This window comes from Ranitomeya imitator, chromosome 10 (genome assembly GCF_032444005.1).
Source record: "Ranitomeya imitator isolate aRanImi1 chromosome 10, aRanImi1.pri, whole genome shotgun sequence".
NCBI lineage: Eukaryota > Metazoa > Chordata > Amphibia > Anura > Dendrobatidae > Ranitomeya > Ranitomeya imitator.
Window position 1 is genome coordinate 17,275,548 of NC_091291.1, and position 27,525 is coordinate 17,303,072.

The following is a 27,525-nucleotide window of genomic DNA, read 5'->3' on the forward strand; positions in this document are numbered from 1 at the left end:
TGTATATTGTATATTTTATTTTGTGGTTAATAAACAAATTAAAAAAAAAATGTATTTATTCATCATCTATTATTTTACGCTACAGTCCATGCATCAATCTTTGTCGCGGCAGGAACAGCCAGACAATCCCATGATCTTCTAGTTGTGCAGGATGGATGGACCAGTCTCCTTCTTGTCGAAGAACCAACAATGACTAAAAGGTCCAGAGCAGAGGACTTCTACTGTTCCAATATATTTATCTTTTACAAAGGGACTTTCAAGGGATCCTGTCGTCAGGTTTTCCCAATTTAAACTAAAGTCACCACACTTACCAGAGAAGGATGCAAAAGTGAGTATACAGACAGGACCTCACAGAAAGCAGCATCTGCGATCCCATGCTGTCCTGTCTGTATACTCACTTTTGTCTCCTCCTCAATCCTTTTAGTTGGGGACTTCCTGGCTTTATTTGTATAGATGATACGTCCTACGCATACGTACGAGAAACAACACTCGTGATGAACTGTAGATGACATAGGATTCATATCAATCAAGCCAAAAGGACGGCAGCTGCAAGGATTGAGGAAACCCAGAGAAAAGAAAAAAGACACCCTCTGGACCGAAACGCGCCGTACGCATCATGCCAGATGTGTATAAGTTGTCTTTTAGCATATCCACTGGGAATTTCGAGCTTAGATCCAGGTGGATGGACTGCGGTAATAGAGCAGCTACCGGTGGTGGCTTTAGTTTTGCCTTTAAAATAAATAAAATTACATTACACTACATCTTCGGGGTTTTGGTTTGTTCTGTTCCCGTAAACTGTTAATTTCTCTTTGCAGGGCTGACATTTTGTCATTAAACCCTTGATTCATCATCGTTTCTTGCTCCTAAAATGGACACAAAAACAGAAGAAGAGACAAAGAATTATCAACACAATACATTGAAAACCTTGACTAATCAGATCCTGACCAGGCACATTTTCGTTTTGTTTATTTTTTTTAACACAGAGCTGTAAACTTTTATATTTTTGTTCAGATATTCATATACTTTTTTATTATTATTATTATTATTATATAGGGTTTTATTTTTAGGTCAATGTAATATTCTTATATATTTTTTTTTTTGCTATCTGGTGAACTTCATAGAAAAAATAAGGAAAATAAGTGTCTATTTTTTCCAATTTTATTATTTTTACGTTTGATCATCAGAAAACGCCACAAAAGTACATTTATAAATGTGATCCCCATTCTGTAAAAATATTTGTATAAATTGGACTTTTTTGGTTTTTACAGGGGTGGGGATAGTAACAGTGATTTTTATTTATTTTTTTATTTACTTATTTTTGTGCATGTTATTTTATTATGTATTTATCTTTCATTTATTTTACACATTGTGCCACCCCCCCTTAAGATCATAGAAGACCTTTTTGGGGGCAGGGAAATTTTAATATTTCTATATTTTTATTTTCATCTTATTTCACCTGTAACTGGGGCTGCTATATTTGCCCCAGTTACAGGGGACATGCACCTTCCAGTCTGCATATCAGAGTTGTGTGTCTCCTATGACCCAGCAGTTCCCGCTCCCTCGCGCTATACAGTGATCACCTGACCGCTCTGTGTATGGTGGAGGAAGCGCCTTCAGTACTTCCTATTACTACATACATAGATCTTGTTTAGTATTGTGCATACAGCAATGGAGAAGGCACAGACGGTAATAAACCGTCTCTGCCTTCTCTACGGGGACTCCGGCTGTCTTTGACTCCGACAGCTACGCGATTGCATGTAGCTGTGAAGTTTTAGAATGTCACTGCAGATTAAGAGCCAGACCACCTGGATATTTAAAGTTTATGGGTGGTCCGGAAGCAGTAAAAAAAGCTAATGAATTGAAATGATATCTAAAAATACTCTTAAAGACTCCAATTACCCTAATTTTACATATAATTGAGCCTTCGACGTTTTCCAGTAGTCTTATAGACATTGTTGGATCCCTCTCAAGGAAGCTTCAAAGTCATTGTTGAGATTTTTGGTGGAAGAACCATGAGGAACCACCAGAAAGACTTTATGGGTAAGCAACTTGATACTCCAGTAAAACTCTAGTAAGTATGAATTCTGAGTATCATTTGCGACCCATCGGCCACCACCAGAAAGATGATACAAATATTTCCCAGTTTGTGAATCACATGCATCAGAACGGACAATTTGTGTAGGTCCAGCTGAGCTTTACAATACTCTACCTTGAGCTTCTGAGCTATGACCATTTCGTTTTGCTGAACCATCATCTTTCTATCTTGTTCCATCTTGTCCATGAGCATTGCTTTATGCTGTTCGAAACTCCTATTCTGATCTTCCATGCGTTGTTCCAGATTTCTGTTGTTTTGCTCCATAATTTGTTTTTCCCTCTCCGCATTTTCGGCTAGAGCACGTTCCTCTATAACAGAAACAGGTGCGAGATTAACAATCGATATTACCAAGTACATATCAGACAGTAGATCACAGTGCCGGGAATCCAACCTATCCTGAGAATGAAGGACCTTCATGGCTAATTTACCAAGGTAGCCTCTTTGCAGTTTTTCCTACACAGTGATGTTTGTCGAAATTATGAAGGATACAGCCATCCAACAATGTCATAACTTGTCCAGCATTTGGTTTCATAAACAGTGGCTCAAACATTACGTCAATGTCCATGATATTTGCAGGTTTTCACTACGATTGCCCATTTCTCACCTGCTAGCTGTCTCTCCTTCTCGGTCAGGGTGGCATCTGCTTGGACGATGGCAGCTTCAATGTCCTTCTTCTCGGAGATATACTCATTCATCACTTCAAGGGACTTTGGTGGTAAAAAATGTGACATTGGTTACAATTAAAGATGTATAAAATGGTAGTTTAAGGGGTATGGAAATCTTAGAGCAGTGTGGCATCTACTTAGGATAGGCCATGAGTGTTCGATAGATGAAGGTCCTGTCCTTGAGAATCTCACCTGTCTCTAGAATAGGCCAGTGAATGGAGAGTTGGTTGTACATGCACGTCTCTCTCCCCTTCTGAGGGAGCAGCCAAATCCGAAATTTCACTTTAGAGTCATTCTTAGGCTGGTTTCACACTTGCGTTTCAACACGCATGCGTTTTTTTTAAAAAAAAAAGCATGGTGAAAAAAACGCATGTAAACGCATGTAAACGCTGCGTTTTTTTGACGCATGCGTTTTTGCATGTGGTGAAAAAAACGCGGTGTTTTGACGCGTTTACATGCGTTTTTTCATGTGTTTGCATTTTTTAAACGCATGCTGAGAAATGTGTGACAGCTGCCAATCATCAAAATAAAGTAAAAAACCCACTATAAACAGAAATAGTTAGGGGTAGGGTTAGGGGTAGGGTTAGGGATCATAACACTAACCCTAACCTTAAAGGGCTCCTAACCCTAAGCCTATAGGGATCCTAACCCTAACCCTAAAGGGTTTAGGGGTAGGGTTAGGATCCCTTTAGGTTTAGGGTTAGGGGTAGGGTTAGGATCCCTTTAGGGTTAGGGGTAGGGTTAGGGTTAGGATCCCTTTAGGGTTAGGGTTAGGATCCCTTTAGGGTTAGGATCCCTTTATCACCTTTATGGTAGGGGGTGGCATATCAGTGTGTTTTCTGTTTTTTTTTTTTTTATAAAAACGCATGCGTTTTAACGCAAACAAACGCATGTGCTTAAAAACGCATGCGTTTACATAGACATCAATAGGTTTTTTTGCCGCGAAAAAACGCATGCGTTTTTTTTTTGTGGCGAAAAAAACGCCGCAAAAATTACTACATGTTGCATTTCTGCAACACAACGCATGCAGAGAAAAAATGCATGCGTTGCAAAAACGCGTCAAAACGCATGCGTTTTAATGTTAAATATAGGGGAAAAAAATGCATGCTTTTTTTGCGTTTTTTACCGCCAAAAAACAAAAAAGGAAATGTGAAACCAGCCTTAGATGGTTGTTTTACTCCAAAACTAAGAAAAGTAATATCTTGGTAGAATGACCCCAGATTACTTTGATGGTTCCCTCAAAACAACAAGCCACTGAGGACTTTCAAATCTTAATATTTTCTATCTAATGCTAACACAGTACAAAGATATATGTTTTTTGCTCTTTCAAAACTCACCTTTACACCTTTTCCAGGTCTTTTGTTGTAATCTTCCATAATATTAAGCTTCTCGATTAAATAATGTTTGTGTCCTCCAGGGACGGAATATATTCCCGCCAATATATTGTTCTCCATTTTGGTGCTGAGCTCCTGGAGAAGCTTCCGACAACAATCTCTTGAAGCTTTTTCATTCTTCATAGAATAATCATTCATTTTATTATCAATTAGCTCCTGTTTAAAAAAAAAAATTAGGAGAAGATTTAATGTTCTGAAATTCTGCATAATCATCATGGAAACTATAATAATGCTATAAGTGATGAGTGTAAAGTGGGGAGTACACATGAGATAGCGGATGATTCGGCGACAGCTATCCCTCCTGACTCTTTGGTTTTCGCCAAAGTGTACATGAAGAGGGAGAGTAGAAACCTGATGCTGAACACTTCTGGAATTAGATTATCTCCCCTGAAAATACCAAAAATCAGACATTTAGGCTGTGTGCACACGTTCCGGATTTTTCACGTTTTTTCCCCACGTTTTTTCGCTATAAAAACGCGATAAAACAGCGGAAAAAACACATACATTAAGCATCCTATTAAAAGAATGCAATCCGCATTTTGTATGCACAGCTGCGTTTTTTTTTCCTGAGCGGAAACGCATTCCGGAAAAAAAACGCAGCATGTTCATTAACCCCTTCAAGACCCAGCCTATTTTGACCTTAAAGACCTTGCCGTTTTTTGCAATTCTGACCAGTGTCCCTTTATGAGGTAATAACTCAGGAACGCTTCAACGGATCCTAGCGGTTCTGAGATTGTTTTTTCGTGACATATTGGGCTTCATGTTAGTGGTAAATTTAGGTCAATAAATTCTGCATTTATTTGTGATAAACACGGAAATTTGGCGAAAATTTTGAAAATTTCGCAATTTTCACATTTTGAATTTTTATTCTGTTAAACCAGAGAGATATGTGACACAAAATAGTTAATAAATAACATTTCCCACATGTTTACTTTACATCAGCACAATTTTGGAAACAAAATTTTTTTTTGTTAGGAAGTTATAAGGGTTAAAATTCGACCAGCGATTTGTCATTTTTACAACGAAATTTACAAAACCATTTTTTTTAGGGACCACCTCACATTTGAAGTCAGTTTGAGGGGTCTATATGGCTGAAAATACCCAAAAGTGACACCATTCTAAAAACTGCACCCCTCAAGGTGCACAAAACCACATTCAAGAAGTTTATTAACCCTTCAGGTGCTTCACAGCAGCAGAAGCAACATGGAAGGAAAAAATGAACATTTAACTTTTTAGTCACAAAAATTATCTTTTAGCAACAATTTTTTTATTTTCTCAATGGTAAAAGGAGAAACTGAACCACGAAAGTTGTTGTCAATTTGTCCTGAGTACGCTGATACCTCATATGTGGGGGTAAACCACTGTTTTGGCGCACGGCAGGGCTTGGAAGGGAAGGAGCGCCATTTGACTTTTTGAATCAAAAATTGGCTCCACTCTTTAGCGGACACCATGTCACGTTTGGAGAGCCCCCGTGTGCCTAAAAATTGGAGCTCCCCCACAAGTGACCCCATTTTGGAAACTAGACGCCCCAAGGAACTTATCTAGATGCATAGTGAGCACTTTGAACCCCCAGGTGCTTCACAAATTGATCCGTAAAAATGAAAAAGTACTTTTTTTTCACAAAAAAATTCTTTTAGCCTCAATTTTTTCATTTTCACATGGGCAACAGGATAAAATGGATCCTAAAATGTGTTGGGCAATTTCTCCTGAGTACACCAATACCTCACATGTGGAGGTAAACCACTGTTTGGGCACATGGTAAGGCTCGGAAGGGAAGGAGCGCCATTTGACTTTTTGAATGAAAAATTATTTCCATCGTTAGCGGACACCATGTCGCGTTTGGATAGCTCCTGTGTGCCTAAACATTGGCGCTCCCCCACAAGTGACCCCATTTTGGAAACTAGACCCCCCAAGGAACTAATTTAGATGCCTAGTGAGCACTTTAAACCCTCAGGTGCTTCACAAATTGATCTGTAAAAATGAAAAAGTAATTTTTTTTCACAAAAAAATTCTTTTCGCCTCAATTTTTTCATTTTCACATGGGCAGTAGGATAAAATGGATCATAAAATTTGTTGGGCAATTTCTCCCGAGTACGCCGATACCTCATATGTGGGGGTAAACCACTGTTTGGGCACTCGGCAGGGCTCGGAAGAGAAGGCGCGCCATTTGACTTTTTGAATGGAAAATTAGCTCCAATTGTTAGCGGACACCATGTCGCGTTTGGAGAGCCCCTGTGTGCCTAAACATTGGAGCTCCCGCACAAGTGACCCCATTTTGGAAACTAGACCCCCCAAGGAACTTATCTAGATGCATATTGAGCACTTTAAACCCCCAGGTGCTTCACAGAAGTTTATAACGCAGAGCCATGAAAATAAAAAATAATTTTTCTTTCCTCAAAAATGATTTTTTAGCCTGGAATTTCCTATTTTGCCAAGGATAATAGGAGAAATTGGACCCCAAATATTGTTGTCCAGTTTGTCCTGAGTACGCTGATACCCCATATGTGGGGGTAAACCACTGTTTGGGCGCACGGCAGGGCTCGGAAGGGATGGCACGCCATTTGGCTTTTTAAATGGAAAATTAGCTCCAATCATTAGCGGACACCATGTCACGTTTGGAGAGCCCCTGTGTGCCTAAACATTGGAGATCCCCCAGAAATGACACCATTTTAGAAACTAGACCCCCAAAGGAACTAATCTAGATGTGTGGTGAGGACTTTGAACCCCCAAGTGCTTCACAGAAGTTTATAACGCAGAGCCATGAAAATAAAAAAAAAAATTATTTTCTCAAAAATGATCTTTTAGCCTGCAATTTTTTATTTTCCCAAGGGTACCAGGAGAAATTTGACCCCAAAAGTTGTTGTCCAGTTTCTCCTGAGTACGCTGATACCCCATATGTGGGGGTAAATCACTGTTTGGGCACATGCCGGGGCTCGGAAGTGAAGTAGTGACGTTTTGAAATGCAGACTTTGATGGAATGCTCTGTGGGCGTCACGTTGCGTTTGCAGAGCCCCTGATGTGGCTTAACAGTAGAAACCCCCCACAAGTGACCCCATTTTGGAAACTAGACCCCCAAAGGAACGTATCTAGATGTGTGGTGAGCACTTTGAACCCCCAAGTGCTTCATAGAAGTTTATAATGCAGAGCCGTGAAAATAATAAATACGTTTTCTTTCCTCAAAAATAATTATTTAGCCCAGAATTTTTTAATTTTCCCAAGGGTAACAGGAGAAATTTGACCCCAATATTTGTTGTCCAGTTTCTCCTGAGTACGGTGATACCCCATATGTGGGGGTAAACTACTGTTTGGGCACATGCCGGGGCTTGGAATTGAAGTAGTGACGTTTTGAAATGCAGACTTTGATGGAATGCTCTGCGGGCGTCACGTTGCGTTTGCAGAGCCCCTGATGTGCCTAAACAGTAGAAACCCCCCACAAGTGACCCCATTTTGGAAACTAGACCCTGAAAGGAACTTATCTAGATGTGTGGTGAGCACTTTGAACCCCCAAGTGCTTCATAGAAGTTTATAATGCAGAGCCGTGAAAATAATAAATACGTTTTCTTTCCTCAAAAATAATTATTTAGCCCAGAATTTTTTATTTTCCCAAGGGTTACAGGAGAAATTGGACCCCAAAAGTTGTTGTCCAGTTTCTCCTGAGTACGCTGACACCCCATATGTGGGGGTAAACCACTGTTTGGGCACACGTCGGGGCTCAGAAGGGAAGTAGTGACTTTTGAAATGCAGACTTTGATGGAATGGTCTGCGGGTGTCACGTTGCGTTTGCAGAGCCCCTGGTGTGCCTAAACAGTAGAAACCCCCCACAAGTGACCCCATTTTAGAAACTAGACCCCCCAAGGAACTTATCTAGATATGTGGTGAGCACTTTGAACCCCCAAGTGCTTCACAGACGTTTACAACGCAGAGCCGTGAAAATAAAAAATCATTTTTCTTTCCTCAAAAATTATGTTTTAGCAAGCATTTTTTTAGATTCACAAGGGTAACAGGAGAAATTGGACCCCAGTAATTGTTGCGCAGTTTGTCCTGAGTATGCTGGTACCCCATATGTGGGGGTAAACCACTGTTTGGGCACACGTCAGGGCTCGGAAGTGAGGGAGCACCATTTGACTTTTTGAATACGAGATTGGCTGGAATCAATGGTGGCGCCATGTTGCGTTTGGAGACCCCTGATGTGCCTAAACAGTGGTAACCCCTCAATTCTAACTCCAACACTAACCCCAACACACCCCTAACCCTAATCCCAACTGTAGCCATAATCCTAATCACAACCCTAACCCCAACACACCCCTAACCACAACACTAACCCCAACACACCCCTAACCCTAACCACAACCCTAATTCCAACCCTAACCCTAAGGCTATGTGCCCACGTTGCGGATTCGTGTGAGATATTTCCGCACCATTTTTGAAAAATCTGCGGGTAAAGGGCACTGTGTTTTACCTGCGGATTTTCCGCGGATTTCCAGTGTTTTTTGTGCGGATTTCACCTGCGGATTCCTATTGAGGAACAGGTGTAAAACGCTGCGGAATCCGCACAAAGAATTGACATGCTGCGGAAAATACAACTCAGCGTTCCCGCGCGGTATTTTCCGCACCATGGGCACAGCGGATTTGGTTTTTCATATGTTTACATGGTACTGTAAACCTGATGGAACACTGCTGCGGATCCGCAGCCAAATCCGCACCGTGTGCACATAGCCTAATTCTAAAGGTATGTGCACACGCTGCGGAAAATGCTGCGGATCCGCAGCAGTTTCCCATGAGTGTACAGTTCAATGTAAACCTATGGGAAACAAAAATCGCTGTACACATGCTGCGGAAAAACTGCACGGAAACGCAGCGGTTTACATTCCGCAGCATGTCACTTCTTTGTGCGGATTCCGCAGCGGTTTTACAACTGCTCCAATAGAAAATCGCAATTGTAAAACCGCAGTGAAATGCGCAGAAAAAAACGCGGTAAATCCGCCATAAATCCGCAGCGGTTTAGCACTGCGGATTTATCAAATCCGCAGCGGAAAAATCCGCAGAGGACCAGAATACGTGTGCACATTCCTAACCCTAACCCTAACCCTAGCCCTAACCCTAGCCCTAACCCTACCCCTAGCCCTAACCCTACCCCTAACCCTACCCCTAACCCTAGCCCTACCCCTAACCCTACCCCTAACCCTACCCCTAACCCTACCCCTAACCCTAACCCTATTCTAACATTAGTGGAAAAAAAAAAATGTCTTTATTTTTTTATTGTCCCTACCTATGGGGGTGACAAAGGGGGGGGGGGGGTGGGGTCATTTATTATTTTGTTTATTTTGATCACTGAGATAGATTATATCTCAGTGATCAAAATGCACTTTGGAACGAATCTGCCGGCCGGCAGATTCGGCGGGCGCACTGCGCATGCGCCCGCCATTTTGGAAGATGGCGGCGCCCGGGAGAAGACGGACGGGACCACGGCTGGATCGGTAAGTATGATAGGATGGGGGGGGGCCACGGGGGGGGGGGGATCGGAGCACGGGGGGGGGGAATCGGAGCGCGGGAGGGGTGGAACGGAGCGCGGGAGGCGTGGAACGGAGCACGGGGGGGCTGGAATGGAGCACGGGGGGGTGGAACGGAGCACGGGGGGGGTGGATCGGAGTGCAGGGGGGGTGATTGGAGCACGGGGGGGTGATTGGAGCACGGGGGGAGCGGACACGAGCACGGGGGGGAGCGGAGCACTGGACGGAGGGGAGCCGGAGCAGTGTACCGGCCAGATCGAGGGGGGTGGGGGGGGCGATCGGAGGGGTGGGGTGGGGGCACACTAGTATTTCCAGCCATGGCCGATGATATTTCAGCATCGGCCATGGCTGGATTGTAATATTTCACCCGTTATAATGGGTGAAATATTACAAATCGCTCTGATTGGCAGTTTCACTTTCAACAGCCAATCAGAGCGATCGTAGCCACGAGGGGGTGAAGCCACCCCCCCTGGGCTAAACTACCACTCCCCCTGTCCCTGCAGATCGGGTGAAATGGGAGTTAACCCTTTCACCCGGTCTGCAGGGACGCGATCTTTCCATGACGCCGCATAGGCGTCATGGGTCGGATTGGCACCGACTTTCATGACGCCTACGTGGCGTCAAAGGTCGGGAAGGGGTTAATTTGCGGAATCGCGGGGATTCCGCACACATAGGAATGCATTGATCCGCTTACTTCCCGCATGGGAAGACCAGACTGATGGCCAGACAAAGGACAAAGAACACATAGTATCCCATAATGGCATTATAAAAGCTTGAGAAACTGTAGAAGTGTGCAGAAGCTAAAGGCCCCAAACACATTAGATATCTGTTGGCCGATAGCCATCTCTCCCGACTCCTCCATACCCAAGGACACGCAACTCGGCCAAGTGCTTCTGTGTTCTCAATGAGAGAGTCGCTGCCTGACTCTTCTGGCAGTGGTTTTTCTTGGAGGAGAAGAAAAGGATCAGTTACTGAAAATCATATGTGTCTAATTCTTCATCTGTCGGGAGAGATTCGGTAGACCCCATAACACAATAATATCTAACAATTTATGGGTTCCACCAAATTTAATCTAATGTCTATGAGGAACTTTAAGTCTAATCTGTAAGAAATGTGAAAATCTATTTACTTAGCTTCAGCTTTAGTGTTAATAAAGACTATTTATCATACCTTTTAGAAAACATATTAACAATTGTTAAATCGGTTTGGAACGCATCTTGGCCAGTCACCATTATATCAGGGGCAATGATGTAAGGCTTCCCACTGATCTAGAATGCAATGAACTTATTGTTGATGGTGGGCTTTTCTCTAAATCTTGTGACTGACCTTGAGCTTCCGTTGATATTTCTGATCCTTGTCATTGAGTGAACGTCCCATGAAGACCGCAATGGCCTCTTTCTCGCATTCCATGTGCATGTTCAGGAACTCTTGTTGTGTCTCCGTTGGGAATTTCAGAACACGTTTTTCCATCTCACATTGATATTTGGACATTGCGTCTTGTAAAGCTCCGGTGTTTTCTATCTCTGCCAGAGCCAGGACCGCGTTCTCCATGCAGGGGACTGTTCCGCTTTGAATTGCTTTCACATACGAGGACCCAAGAACGGCTAACACTGAAAGATACAGAAAAAATGTTTAACATTATATGACCGTCATGTTATGTCTTTATGACTATAAAGCCTGTTAAGAATGTGAAAATGTATTTGAAGGAATTTGTGTTAGTCCATTTTGCTGTAGTTTCTAGGATGCGGGACAAGAGAGCAGGAGTAGAAAAACAGTCACCTTTACTTCGTGTAGAGAGACCAAAACAAGTCCCCACTTCCTTTGCAGACAAAGATTTCCCCCACTTATTGAAGGATAGTAAAATTCAATCTACATTTCTTGTGGGGATAGGCCCCAAATTCCTGTAGATAAAAATCCACCCACTTCCTGTTAGGAGACAAAGACCTACCACTACTTTCTGAAGAGAAACAAAGCCCCCACCCCACTCCCTGTAAAGACAAAGACCCACTCTCACTTTCTGTAGAGAGACAAAGACCAATTCTCACTTCCTATAGAGAAGCAAAGACTCGCTCCCATTTCTTGTTGAGAGACAACGACTCTCTCCCACTTTCTGAAGCGTGTAAAAGACCTGCCTCCACTTCCAGAAGGAACAAAGATCCACTCACTTCCTGTAGAGAGACAAAGACCCGCTCCTACTTTCTGTAGAGAAATAAAGACCCGCACCAACTTCCTGTAAAGGTAAAGACACACCTTCAATTTCTGTACAGAGACAAAGACCAGCTCCCACTTCCTGAAGACAGAGAAAGACTGACCCCCACTTTCTGTCGAGATAATGAACAACTCCACTTCCTGTTGAGAGTTAAAGACCTGTACCCACTCTCTGTAGAAAGACAAAAACCACCCCCACTTCCCGAAGAGAGACAAAAACCACCCCCACTTCCCGATGAGACAACATCCACTCCCAGTTCCCGAAGAGAGACAAAAAACACCCCCACTTCCCGATGAGACAAAATCCACTCCCACGTCCCGAAGAGACAAAAAACACCCCCACGTCCCGAAGAGAAACAAAGTCCATTCCCACTTACCGAAGAGACAAAGACCACTCCCACTTCCTGAAGAGAGACAAAAACCACCCCCACTTCCCGAAGAGACAAAAACCACTCCCACTTCCTGAAGAGAGACAAAATCCACCCCCACTTCCTGAAGAGACAAAAACCACCCCCACTTCCTGAAGAGACAAAATCCACTCCCACTTCCCCAAGAGAGACAAAAACCACTCCCACTTCCCGAAGAGAGACAAAAACCACTCCCACTTCCCGAAGAGACAAAAACCACCCCTACTTCCCGAAGAGACAATAAACACCCCCACGTCCCGAAGAGACAAAAAACACCCCCATGTCCCGAAGAGAAACAAAGTCCATTCCCACTTACCGAAGAGACAAAGACCACTCCCACTTCCTGAAGAGAGACAAAAACCACCCCCACTTCCCGAAGAGACAAAATCCACTCCCACTTCCTGAAGAGGGACAAAAACCACTCCCACTTCCTGAAGAGAGACAAAATCAACCCCCACTTCCTGAAGAGAGACAAAAACCACCCCCAATTCCTGAAGAGAGACAAAATCCACTCCCACTTCCAGAAGAGAGACAAAGGCCACTCCCACTTCCTGAAGAGAGACAAAGGCCACTCCTACTTCCCAAAGAGAGACAAAGGCCACTCCCACTTCCTGAAGAGAGACAAAGTCCACTCCCACTTCCAGAAGAGAGACAAAATCCACTCCCACTTCCAGAAGAGAGACAAAGGCCACTCCTACTTCCCAAAGAGAGACAAAGGCCACTCCCACTTCCTGAAAAGAGACAAAGACAACCCACACTTCCTGCAGAGAGACAAAGACTTATCTCCAATTTCTGTAGAGAGATAAAGATCCATCCTCACTTTCTGCAATCTGTCTTGGTGTTTCCGCTGCCACAGACAGATTATACTTTACAACAGTCAGTGAACTGTAAGTTAGACAAAATGTAGACACCTTGTAGCTGACACTTTAGAATGATTTTTGGAGGTAAAACAATAAATCAAGTGATTTTCTGTTTGTCCATTTGTAAAGCAGGGTACTTATTGATCCCATAATCTGCTACTTACTTCTCCCAGTTACTTCAGCTCCTCCAGCCAGGGATTTAACACGACTGTGATGTATCATGTAACTGTAGAATCTTGTAGCCTGTTCCACAAAGTCCTCTTCCAATTCACTTTCGTTTAATTCTTCTAGTTTCTGAAGTTTTTTCTTTGAAGCCGGACGGTCAAATACAAAACATTTGTGTGTGTGGAAAAAGTGCAGAATGCACTCACGGGGTAAATTATAATCCTTAATTATTTTGTCAGTGCCTTGAAGACATAAATAAGAAGAGTTGATATAGATTAAGTGAAGCCAGGAACGATGTGAAGACTTTTGCCAAGTTTTTTGATCTTTATGAACTCGACTTCCTGCTGGACAACAGACGTGTAAAGGTAATGCTGTCTCCTGCCCTCATTGCATCAACGTAGAGGAGATTATCACCGCTGCCACCCATAATGATATTTTACCAGCTAATATAAAAAAGAGCAACTTTATTCAGAGAGGAGCCAGGCGCACCCATATTTACCTTTAGATAATAAAAGTTTCGATCAGCAATCTTTCACCATTTTCTCGACTCCCTGAAATGCAATATGTAGTCTGATCCAAGTTTTAGATTTTTCACTTACAGGAGTGTCTCTCCAAGTAATACAGGCTGGATGTCAGCATCATATGTACCTAGGGTGCTGCTGCCTACTTTCTTTACTTCCTCTCCATGTGTTTTCTGCTGTCTATAAAACTTTAGATACTTTCTTCCTGTCCACTGTAGACCTGTATACAACACGCTCCTCCTCCCTGCTGCAATCTCTAACACTGAGAGAAGGGAGCAGGAGCTATGAGAGATTTGCATCTGTTTTGCTGATCACTCAGTAAAATGATATACGGTAATTTGATACCAATTTTGCAGCTGCAAAATGATAAAAAAAAATTTTTTTAATCAAGACAGTTTAAAAAGATGACTAAAGAAGTTCTCCATTTCTGGATGATCCCTTATAAATGGGTCCAAAGACGGGAAAAAAAAATATAAAAAAAATTATACCCACCTCCCGAACTACAACTGCAATCAATGTTCTTGACGCCCACTCAGGATATTGACTAGTGGGCAGTGTCAGACTGGGGTACCACGGGCCCACAAGTTATATCAACTCCAGGACCCCAATACTTGCAAATATGACTTGGTCCTCCTTCACAAATTTCTATAGCAATAAACTGGGTTGATTGCTAAATTAACAAAATGCTGCCTTTGTCTGTACATTGTGAATAAAGCGTATTGTGCTCATGAGCACGGCTCATATAAGAAGATGGTGGTGGCCTACTCATCTGCAGGGGCCCACCGGAGGATTCTCCTCTTCTCCCGTTGGCTAGTCCATGCCTGCCAGTGGGTAACACAGACTAGACTGGAGAAGAGAAGCTCTAGTCCAAAAAAATAAATATCTGTTTTTTTTTGGACTGGACAACCCCTTAAACAATTCCTTTAGAAACCAAATGGACAAAAAAAAAAAAAATAGCCTTCAAGCAAAAGGAGATCTTTGTAGATGTCAAAAAGTGACCACAAAAGTTGCAAAACTTTCTCCAGTTCGGTTCTTAGAACTGTAAGGGAACCTAGAAAAACTTAATAAACAGAAGTAAAACTTGTCGACATCGTCAATTCCTGTAGAATATGAGGCAACGATGGAAGCCATATACGAGGGTCGTTAGGTGTCCCTCAGGATGGGTCAGGAGACATACTTATCCCACTGGAGAGCATGGTCATCACAGCCACATAAAAGTAAGTGTGGACCAAGTCAGATGTAGGAAAACCTGACATGGGTTTTTATTTTTGGAAAGATCTGTAGGAAGGTAATGGGGTCTTGTAGGTGACACTAGGAACCGCACTAGTCTAAAACAAAGTCCTCCAAATTCTATTACCTTTCTTGAGCTCCAGAGAAGACATCAGATATTCGTCTTCCGTTATTTCCTTTCCATTCTTCTCCAGTATTAGGGTGAAGTCTCGGACGCACCAGGTAAATGATGGGAAATATCTCTTATATTCCCCGGTGTCTTCGGCCTTACTAGAAGATTTCAGCTTGATCAGTTTTGTCAGTTCAGTTACGTAGCTGGGACACGGTGCGGTTAAGGAATATGTTGTGAATAGACGATTTAGTAAAAAAAAAAATTAGAAAATTTTGCCTCAATTTTTTTAAGCTAAGGATATCAGCTTTTGCATTACACAGGAGGAAAGTGTATGGAAAATCCTTTGCTAATTTTTCAACATGGTAAAAAACCTGCTACGTTTGAACGGGGCTTGATAAGACTCATGGAAGGGTCCTTTTCGCGATAAAAACCGCAAAAAAACAGCATACAATATGCAACCCATCATTTAGAATGAATTCCGCAATTTTTGTGCACATGATGCGTTTTTTTCCAGCGGTAAAAAACGCAGCATGTTCATTAATTTTGCGGATTTTTTTTTGCGGATCTCCCACTATAAAATGCATTGGGAAATGTCCAGAAAAAAACGCATAAAAAACGTGGTAAAAATACACAAAAAAACGCATGCAGATTTCTTGCAGAAAATTTCAGGTTTTTCGCAGGAATTTTCTGCAAGAAATCCTGAACGTGTGCACATAGCCTTAGGGTAGATGTCGTGAACATTTGCTAAGAAAATTTATTTAAGAAAGGGGAATTTTAGCTGATAGAAGATGAGATTTTTCCATGATAAAATATTATGAAAAGCTTTTATATATTCACAACAGCTACTGAATAATAATCTAAAAACTTGAAACTTAATCTAAAAAAAAATCTATATGATAGAACGACTTTAAAGAGAAGCTGTCAATTTACATAAATATTTTTTTTTTTGCCGCAGTTTTCCTGAATCCGGCGATGTTTTTCTTTTGTTCCTACGACTCTGCATTCCCGAGATATGGTCTCCTCTTCTCGACGTAAAAAATGGAGTCTTTCTAGTCAAGTAGGCGTAGTTTTGTGGGCGTGTCCTTGAGAGCTTCGCCCAGTTGGCTAAAAAAAGACCAGAATTACATACAGAAAAGAGTAGGCCATATCTCAGGAACTAAGAGGCGCAGAAACAAATGAGAAACAACATCGGATTCAGGAGAACAGCGGCTTTTATACCAAGGGAGACAAAATTACATATTTCTGGGAAGAGACAGGTCATCTTTAAAAGTAAAAAAAAAATAGGTTCTTAAAGAAGTGTGTTTTGGATACTGCAGCTGCTCCATAGACTGCTGGTCAATCGTCCCCAAACTGTTAAACACCAAGGAGCTGCTCAACATGACGGCCAAGGAGAAGATCCAGGCATCGTTCTTACAGTCGCCCTGAAGAGGAAAAGAGGAAAAGATTACTGCAGATCCACAACACCGGACGGGGACGGAGGAGACAAGAGACTGATCAATGTCTGACCGATAGGAGACGAGACAGAGGCTGTAACTCACCTTTTCCACATCACCGAGACCCTCAGTGTCCAGGAGGACAAGTGTCTGTCCGGATTTCTGAGGGTGAGGAACGCACCACATCCAAATCCCTTTAGTCTTCGACTGGATGCTGGATCCCAGAGCAAAACCTGGAGACATTTATACAGAAACACAATATTTATTTATGTAGAACAAAATCAGCAGAGTAAACAGGTCATGTCTGCTATTATACTAATCATTAGTTATATCCTGTATTATACTCCAGAGCTGCACTCACTATTCTGCTGGTGCAGTCACTGTGTACATACATTACATTACTGATCCTGAGTTACATCCTGTATTATACCCCAGAGCTGCACTCACTATTCTGCTGGTGCAGTCACTGTGTACATACATTACATTACTGATCCTGAGTTACATCCTGTATTATACCCCAGAGCTGCACTCACTATTCTGCTGGTGCAGTCACTGTGTACATACATTACATTACTGATCCTGAGTTACCTCCTGTATTATACTCCAGAGCTGCACTCACTATTCTGCTGGTGCAGTCACTGTGTACATACATTACATTACTGATCCTGAGTTACATCCTGTATTATACTCCAGAGCTGCACTCACTATTCTGCTGGTGCAGTCACTGTGTACATACATTACATTACTGATCCTGAGTTACATCCTGTATTATACCCCAGAGCTGCACTCACTATTCTGCTGGTGCAGTCACGGTGTACATACATTACTGATCCTGAGTTACATCCTGTATTATACCCCAGAGCTGCACTCACTATTCTGCTGGAGCAGTCACTGTGTACATACATTACATTACTGATCCTGAGTTACCTCCTGTATTATACCCCAGAGCTGCACTCACTATTCTGCTGGTGCAGTCACTGTGTACATACATTACATTACTGATCCTGAGTTACCTCCTGTATTATACCCCAGAGCTGCACTCACTATTCTGCTGGTGCAGTCACTGTGTACATACATTACTGATCCTGAGTTACATCCTGTATTATACCCCAGAGCTGCGCTCACTATTCTGCTGGTGCAGTCACTGTGTACATACATTACATTACTGATCCTGAGTTACATCCTGTATTATACCCCAGAGCTGCACTCACTATTCTGCTGGTGCAGTCACTGTGTACATACATTACATTACTGATCCTGAGTTACATCCTGTATTATACCCCAGAGCTGCACTCACTATTCTGCTGGTGCAGTCACTGTGTACATACATTACATTACTGATCCTGAGTTACATCCTGTATTATACTCCAGAGCTGCACTCACTATTCTGCTGGTGCAGTCACTGTGTACATACATTACATTACTGATCCTGAGTTACATCCTGTATTATACCCCAGAGCTGCACTCACTATTCTGCTGGTGCAGTCACTGTGTACATACATTACATTACTGATCCTGAGTTACATCCTGTATTATACCCCAGAGCTGCACTCACTATTCTGCTGGTGCAGTCACTGTGTACATACATTACATTACTGATCCTGAGTTACATCCTGTATTATACCCCAGAGCTGCACTCACTATTCTGCTGGTGCAGTCACTGTGTACATACATTACATTACTGATCCTGAGTTACATCCTGTATTATACCCCAGAGCTGCGCTCACTATTCTGCTAGTCCAGTCACTGTGTACATACATTACATTACTGATCCTGAGTTACATCCTGTATTATACCCCAGAGCTGCGCTCACTATTCTGCTGGTGCAGTCACTGTGTACATACATTACATTACTGATCCTGAGTTACATCCTGTATTATACCCCAGAGCTGCACTCACTATTCTGCTGGTGCAGTCACTGTGTACATACATTACTGATCCTGAGTTACATCCTGTATTATACTCCAGAGCTGCACTCACTATTCTGCTGGTGCAGTCACTGTGTACATACATTACATTACTGATCCTGAGTTACATCCTGTATTATACCCCAGAGCTGCGCTCACTATTCTGCTGGTGCAGTCACTGTGTACATACATTACATTACTGATCCTGAGTTACATCATGTATTATACCCCAGAGCTGCGCTCACTATTCTGCTGGTACAGTCACTGTGTACATACATTACATTACTGATCCTGAGTTACATCCTGTATTATACCCCAGAGCTGCACTCACTATTCTGCTGGTGCAGTCACTGTGTACATACATTACATTACTGATCCTGAGTTACATCCTGTATTATACCCCAGAGCTGCGCTCACTATTCTGCTAGTCCAGTCACTGTGTACATACATTACATTACTGATCCTGAGTTACATCCTGTATTATACCCCAGAGCTGCGCTCACTATTCTGCTGGTGCAGTCACTGTGTACATACATTACATTACTGATCCTGAGTTACATCCTGTATTATACCCCAGAGCTGCACTCACTATTCTGCTGGTGCAGTCACTGTGTACATACATTACTGATCCTGAGTTACATCCTGTATTATACTCCAGAGCTGCACTCACTATTCTGCTGGTGCAGTCACTGTGTACATACATTACATTACTGATCCTGAGTTACATCCTGTATTATACCCCAGAGCTGCGCTCACTATTCTGCTGGTGCAGTCACTGTGTACATACATTACATTACTGATCCTGAGTTACATCATGTATTATACCCCAGAGCTGCGCTCACTATTCTGCTGGTACAGTCACTGTGTACATACATTACATTACTGATCCTGAGTTACATCCTGTATTATACCCCAGAGCTGCACTCACTATTCTGCTGGTGCAGTCACTGTGTACATACATTACATTACTGATCCCGAGTTACATCCTGTATTATACTCCAGAGCTGCGCTCACTATTCTGCTGGTACAGTCACTGTGTACATACATTACATTACTGATCCTGAGTTACATCCTGTATTATACCCCAGAGCTGCGCTCACTATTCTGCTGGTGCAGTCACTGTGTACATACATTACATTACTGATCCTGAGTTACATCCTGTATTATACCCCAGAGCTGCGCTCACTATTCTGCTGGTGCAGTCACTGTGTACACACCTTACGCATAATGATGAGTACATTAGTGTGATATTTCTGGGAGCTCTCGCTGCAGATGATGTGATAATATCATTCCCTGTTTTCGCTGGTAAGTAACAGATGTAAATATTTGCTGATCCTGGTGTAGAAGGAATTTCTGTACAGGACAGTGAATGGCGCCGTTTGTTACTTACCGGCGCTCTTCCTGCAGATAACAGGACATGTTCCCGGGTCAGTGGAGCAGTAATGTCCATGTATGACCGGTCTCCCATAGACAATGAGTGGAGCAGTGGTCGGTCATGGACATGTGACCTCTGTGGATGAGCGGCGCTCCCCCCGATCAGTGACCGGACCCCCGATCATACATTCTTCATACACAGGACATGTTTGGCGCTCGCCTTTATCACTCACCCGTTCTGCTCCCGGCCAGTTTGTTCATCAGATAAGATTTTCCTGTCCGGTATTTTCCTACGATTGCGATCACCACCACCGGCTGTGAGATTTCCAGAAGGATTTTCTCGGCTTCTTTATTGAGAACCAGCGTATTCCCATCAACATTTTCTATCAGGCAGATCGGCCGCGGCATAGGAAGGAGCGGAGCCATCGTCAGTGGGGGTCTTCTCCTTCTACTTCTTATTCTTCTACTTCTTCTGTAAGATAAAAACATAGTGATTATAGGACATCGCGATGATCAGAGTCTCCGGCTCAGCTGCACTTTCTATAGGGGTCTGCGGTGGTCTGAAATCCCTCGAAAGGCTCAGGAGTCCGTTCTAATTACCCCCAGGATTATAGAAAAATAGGAAAGAAAAATAAATAGTTTTTCATTTTCAAATGCATCTGTCTCCCGGCATTGAGATTGAAAAACTTGTCAAGGGCATTCACGTTACAGGGTAGGAAGGGGTCAAATACCACCAAACAATGCCCAGATAATAACACTGCCATACAGCACCCATATAACAGTGCCCACATAATAACAGTGCCATACAGCACCCATATAACAGTGCCCACATAATAACAGTGCCATATAGCACCCATATAACAGTGGCCACATAATAACAGTGCCATATAGCACCCATATAACAGTGCCCACATAATAACAGTGCCATATAGCACCTATATAACAGTGCCCACATAATAACAGTGCCATATAGCACCTATATAACAGTGCCCACATAATAACAGTGCCATATAGCACCTATATAACAGTGCCCACATAATAACAGTGCCATATAGCCCCCATATAACAGTGGCCACATAATAACAGTGCCATATAGCACCCATATAACAGTGCCCACATAATAACAGTGCCATATAGCCCACATACAACAGTTCCCACATAATAACAGTGCCATATAGCCCCCATATAACAGTGGCCACATAATAACAGTGCCATATAGCACCCATATAACAGTGCCCACATAATAACAGTGCCATATAGCCCACATACAACAGTTCCCACATAATAACAGTGCCATATAGTACCCATATAACAGTGCCCACATAATAACAGTGCCCCACTTCATCCCAAACCTCGCCACAGTCTTCATCCCAACTCTAAACCATCTCTTCAACCTATCACTAACAACTGGTGTTTTCCCCTCAAGCTTTAAACATGCCTCAATCACACCTATCCTCAAAAAGCCCTCCCTTGACCCATCCTCTGTATCTATCGCCCTATATCACTTCTCCCCTATGTCTCAAAACTACTGGAACAACACGTCCATCTTGAACTGTCCTCCCATCTATCTACCTGCTCCCTTTTCGACCGCTTACAATCTGGCTTCCGGTCACACCACTCCACTGAAACTGCCCTAACTAAAGTCACCAATGACCTATTAACCGCCAAGAGCAAGCAACACTACTCTGTCCTCCTCCTCCTGGACCTGTCCTCTGCCTTCTACACTACTCTGTCCTCCTTTTTCTGGACCTGTCCTCTGCCTTCTATATTACTCTGTCCTCCTCCTCCTGGACCTGTCCTCTGCCTTCTACACTACTCTGTCCTCCTCCTCCTGGACCTGTCCTAAGCCTTCTATATTACTCCATCCTCCTCCTCCTGGACCTGTCCTCTGCCTTCTACACTACTCTGTCCTCCTCTTCCTGGACCTGTCCTCTGCCTTCTACACTCTTCTGTCCTCCTCCTCCTGGACCTGTCCTCTGCCTTCTATATTACTCTGTCCTCCTCCTCCTGGACCTGTCCTCTGCCTTCTATATTACTCTGTCCTCCTCCTCCTGGACCTGTCCTCTGCCTTCTATATTACTCTGTCCTCCTCCTCCTGGACCTGTCCTCTGCCTTCTATATTACTCTGTCCTCCTCTTCCTGGACCTGTCCTCTGCCTTCTATATTACTCTGTCCTCCTCCTCCTGGACCTGTCCTCTGCCTTTGACACAGTGGACCATTCCCTATTACTACAGACCCTCTCATCCCTTGGCATCACAGACTTGGCCCTATCCTGGATCTCATCATACCTAACAGACCGGACATTCAGCGTCTCCCACTCACACACCACCTCCTCACCTCGCCCCCTATCTGTCGGAGTCCCACAAGGTTCAGTCCTTGGGCCCCTGCTCTTCTCCATTTACACCTTTGGCCTGGGACAGCTCATAGAATCTCACGGCTTTCAGTATCATCTCTATGCTGACGACACACAGATCTACATCTCTAGACCAGATATCACCTCCCTACTAACCAGAATCCCTCAATGTCTGTCCACTATTTCATCCTTCTTCTCCACTAGATTTATGAAACTTAACATGGACAAAACAGAATTCATCGTCTTTCCCCCATCTCACACGACCTCCCCAATGAACCTATCCATTACAGTAAATGGCTGCCCACTCTCCCCAGTCCCACAAGCTCGCTGCCTCGGGGTAATCCTTGACGCTGATCTATCCTTCAAACCGCATATCCAAGCCCTTTCCACTTCCTGCCGACTTCAACTCAAAAATATTTCACGGATCCGTACATTCCTCAACCAAGAATCTGCAAAAACCCTAGTCCATGCCCTCATCATCTCCCGCCTTGACTACTGCAACCTCCTGCTCTGTGGCCTCCCCTCTAACACTCTCGCACCCCTCCAATCTATTCTAAACTCTGCTGCCCGACTAATCCACCTGTCCCCCCGCTATTCCCCGGCCTCTCCCCTCTGTCAATCCCTTCACTGGCTCCCCATTGCCCAGAGACTCCACTACAAAACCCTAACCATGACGTACAAAGCCATCCACAACCTGTCTCCTCCATACATCTGTGACCTCGTCTCCCGGTACTTACCTACACGCAACCTCCGATCCTCACAAGATTTCCTTCTCTACTCCCCTCTTATCTCCTCTTCCCACAATCGCATACAAGATTTCTCTCGCGCATCACCCCTACTCTGGAACCCTCTACCCCAACATATCAGACTCTCACCTACCATCAAAACCTTCAAAAAGAACCTGAAGACCCACCTCTTCCGACAAGCCTACAACCTGCAGTAACCACCGATCGACCAAACCACTGCATGACCAGCTCTATCCTCACCTACTGTATTCTCACCTATCCCTTGTAGATTGTGAGCCCTCGCGGGCAGGGTCCTCTCTCCTCCTGTACCAGTTGTGACTTGTATTGTTCAAGATTATTGTACCTGTTTTTATTACTGTATGTATACCCCTCCTCACATGTAAAGCACCATGGAATAAATGGTGCTATAATAATAAATAATAATAATAATAATAATAATATAGCCCCCATACAACAGTGCCCACATAATAACAGTGCCATATAGCACCCATATAACAGCGCCCACATAATAACAGTGCCATATAGCACCCATATAACAGTGCCCACATAATAACAGTGCCATATAGCACCCATATAACAGTGCCCACATAACAGTGCTATATAGCACCCACATAACAGTATCCACATAATAACAGTGCCATATAGCACCCATGTAACAGTGCCATATAGCACCCATATAACAGTGCCCACATAATAACAGTGCCATATAGCCCCCATATAACAGTACCCACATAATAACACTGCCATATAGCCCCCATATAACAGTACCCACATAATAACAGTGCCATATAGCCCCCATATAACAGTGCCCACATAATAACAGTGCCATATAGCACCCATATAACAGTGCCCACATAACAGTGCTATACAGCACCCATATAACAGTATCCACATAATAACAGTGCCATATAGCACCCATATAACAGTATCCACATAATAACAGTGCCATATAGCACCCATATAACAGTGCCCACATAACAGTGCTATATAGCACCCACATAACAGTATCCACATAATAACAGTGCCATATAGCCCCCATATAACAGTGCCCACATAATAACAGTGCCATATAGCCCCCATACAACAGTACCCACATAATAACACTGCCATATAGCACCCATATAACAGTGCCCACATAATAACAGTGCCATATAGCACCCATATAACAGTGCCCACATAACAGTGCTATATAGCACCCATATAACAGTACCCACATAATAACAGTGTCATATAGCACCCATATAACAGTACCCACATAATAACACTGCCATATAGCACCCATATAACAGTGCCCACATAACAACAGTGCCATATAGCCCCCATACAACAGTACCCACATAATAACAGTGCCATATAGCACCCATATAACAGTACCCACATAATAACAGTGCCATATAGCACCCATATAACAGTGCCCACATAATAACAGTGCCATATAGCCCCCATACAACAGTGCCCACATAATAACAGTGCCATATAGCCCCCATACAACAGTACCCACATAATAACAGTGCCATATAGCACCCATATAACAGTACCCACATAATAACAGTGCCATATAGCCCCCATATAACAGTACCCACATAATAACACTGCCATATAGCCCCCATATAACAGTGCCCACATAATAACAGTGCCATATAGCACCTATATAACAGTGCCCACATAATAACAGTGCCATATAGCCCCATATAACAGTGCCCACATAATAACACTGCCATATAGCACCCATATAACAGTGCCCACATAATAACAGTGCCATATAGCCCCCATATAACAGTGCCCACATAATAACACTGCCATATAGCACCCATATAACAGTGCCCACATAATAACAGTGCCATATAGCCCCCATATAACAGTACCCACATAATAACACTGCCATATAGCCCCCATATAACAGTGCCCACATAATAACAGTGCCATATAGCACCTATATAACAGTGCCCACATAATAACAGTGCCATATAGCCCCATATAACAGTGCCCACATAATAACACTGCCATATAGCACCCATATAACAGTGCCCACATAATAACAGTGCCATATAGTCCCCATGTAACAGTACCCACATAATAACAGTGCCATATAGCACCCATGTAACAGTACCCACATAATAACAGTGCCATATAGCACCTATATAACAGTGCCCACATAATAACACTGCCATATAGCACCTATATAACAGTGCCCACATAATAACACTGCCATATAGCACCTATATAACAGTACCCACATAATAACAGTGCCATATAGCACCTATATAACAGTACCCACATAATAACACTGCCATATAGCACCCATATAACAGTGCCCACATAATAACACTGCCATATAGCACCTATATAACAGTACCCACATAATAACAGTGCCATATAGCACCTATATAACAGTGCCCACATAATAACAGTGCCATATAGCACCTATATAACAGTACCCACATAATAACACTGCCATATAGTCCCCATATAACAGTACCCACATAATAACACTGCCATATAGCACCTATATAACAGTACCCACATAATAACAGTGCCATATAGCACCTATATAACAGTACCCACATAATAACAGTGCCATATAGCACCTATATAACAGTACCCACATAATAACAGTGCCATATAGCACCCATATAACAGTGCCCACATAATAACACTGCCATATAGCACCTATATAACAGTACCCACATAATAACAGTGCCATATAGCACCTATATAACAGTACCCACATAATAACACTGCCATATAGCACCCATATAACAGTGCCCACATAATAACACTGCCATATAGCACCTATATAACAGTACCCACATAATAACAGTGCCATATAGCACCTATATAACAGTGCCCACATAATAACAGTGCCATATAGCACCTATATAACAGTACCCACATAATAACACTGCCATATAGTCCCCATATAACAGTACCCACATAATAACACTGCCATATAGCACCTATATAACAGTACCCACATAATAACAGTGCCATATAGCACCTATATAACAGTACCCACATAATAACAGTGCCATATAGCACCTATATAACAGTACCCACATAATAACAGTGCCATATAGCACCTATATAACAGTACCCACATAATAACACTGCCATATAGCACCTATATAACAGTACCCACATAATAACAGTGCCATATAGCACCTATATAACAGTACCCACATAATAACAGTGCCATATAGCACCTATATAACAGTACCCACATAATAACACTGCCATATAGCACCCATATAACAGTGCCTAAATAAGTACAAGTTTACTTTTCCCTTCCTGTAATGCGTCCTGGATTATATAAGCATTCCTCATCGCTGCGGGAAGTGTGAGGATGATGGGGGTGATCATCTCCTTCCCACACAGCACATGACCGGATCCTCACCGTACAGCACAGCTCCCTCTCCGGTCTCCGGTCGTCTGTCTTTTTCTCTGGTTGCTTTTTCCCTTTTATAGCAACGACTCAAAACTGAAAGTAAAATTGCGACAATGAAAGTGAAACAGACGGAGACGATAACACTAAATACAGATTTCACCACAGTGGAAAATTCCAGAATTTGTTTAGAGCTATAAAACTCTTAGACTGTGCGCACACCACGCCTTTTATACTCTTCTGTTCTCCAATTTATGGTTTGTAAACCCTGAAGCCGTAAAAAGAAGAAACGAAAGTTTGGATATGGGCACTGTCATGATCCCAGTGCAGGGTTTCACCTGCTCGCCAGGGGTTAATGTGTTGACCAGTGTCGGCTTTGACCTACACACCTGGGGCTTATTATTGGCCTCTGGTTGGTTCGGGTGGGCTTCTTATAGCCCTGGGAAGCTCCAATCTCTGTCAGTTATACTTTTGCTATCGGCTGAGTGTGTTGACCTCTGTTTGCTTGTATGGTTCTGACTCGGTTCTGTTCCCTGGTGTGATTTTGCCTTTTGATTCTGTACTGTGTATCTGCTTCTCTGGTTCTGACTCCTGCCAGGTCCCTGACTATTCTTCTTTATTTCCTTGCTCCTTGTGTACTGCGTTACCGCTCCCGTTTATTGACGTCGGCTTGTCTTGGATTGCGCCTCCCTCTGCCTCACCCTTTCCCTGGTGTCCGGTGACTCCCTTTCCCTTCTCCTGTACCCTTTGTTCCTGTAGTATCATATCCTGCATACTCCTGCTACAGGACGCTAAGCCCCGCCCCGTTGTCACGTGACCACAGGTCCTTTCAGTACACTCACCAACTTGCGTTCTGCTCACTCCAGCTCTGCTATATCGGTGTTTTCTTGCCCAGCTCTCGGGTGCTGTGAGTACGTCTGTCACAGGCTGTCTGAGACTCTGGGTTCTCGCTGTCAGGGCAGCATAAACCGCTGGGGAGTGCCATCTGGTGGTTTCTCCTGATAGTTTGCCTTGATAGGCACAATGTCGTTTGTACATTGCTGGGCAATATTATTATTTTTGCTGTGCTTTTTCAGGTGTGTCCTAGGCTCCTATTAAAGGGGTTGTCCAGGCTTGTGGTTCCAGCACAGTGCACACTGTCAGGATTTTCCGGAACAAGAAGC

At 43.3% G+C, this 27,525-nt stretch overlaps 1 protein-coding gene across 3 annotated transcripts; it reads right to left on the minus strand.

Moving 5' to 3' along the window:
* On the minus strand, positions 1 to 27,309 carry LOC138651707 (guanylate-binding protein 1-like). Of its 3 annotated transcripts, none has more exons than XM_069742122.1 (12): positions 27,205 to 27,309; positions 26,375 to 26,458; positions 20,115 to 20,353; positions 16,706 to 16,833; positions 16,479 to 16,588; positions 15,183 to 15,370; positions 13,304 to 13,546; positions 10,991 to 11,274; positions 4,098 to 4,310; positions 2,700 to 2,802; positions 2,210 to 2,403; positions 1 to 863 (listed from the first exon to the last, which is right to left on the minus strand). In XM_069742122.1, the coding sequence occupies exons 3-12, from the start codon at positions 20,305 to 20,307 to the stop codon at positions 747 to 749; spliced, it is 1,773 nt and encodes a 590-aa protein (XP_069598223.1). In that variant the 5' UTR covers positions 20,308 to 20,353; positions 26,375 to 26,458; positions 27,205 to 27,309; the 3' UTR covers positions 1 to 746. The 3 variants fall into 3 exon arrangements, with proteins under 3 accessions (XP_069598223.1, XP_069598225.1, XP_069598224.1); XM_069742124.1 differs by having other exon boundaries at positions 26,259 to 26,458; XM_069742123.1 differs by lacking the exon at positions 27,205 to 27,309 and adding an exon at positions 26,752 to 27,093.
* Between the last annotated feature and the right edge of the window lie 216 nt (positions 27,310 to 27,525).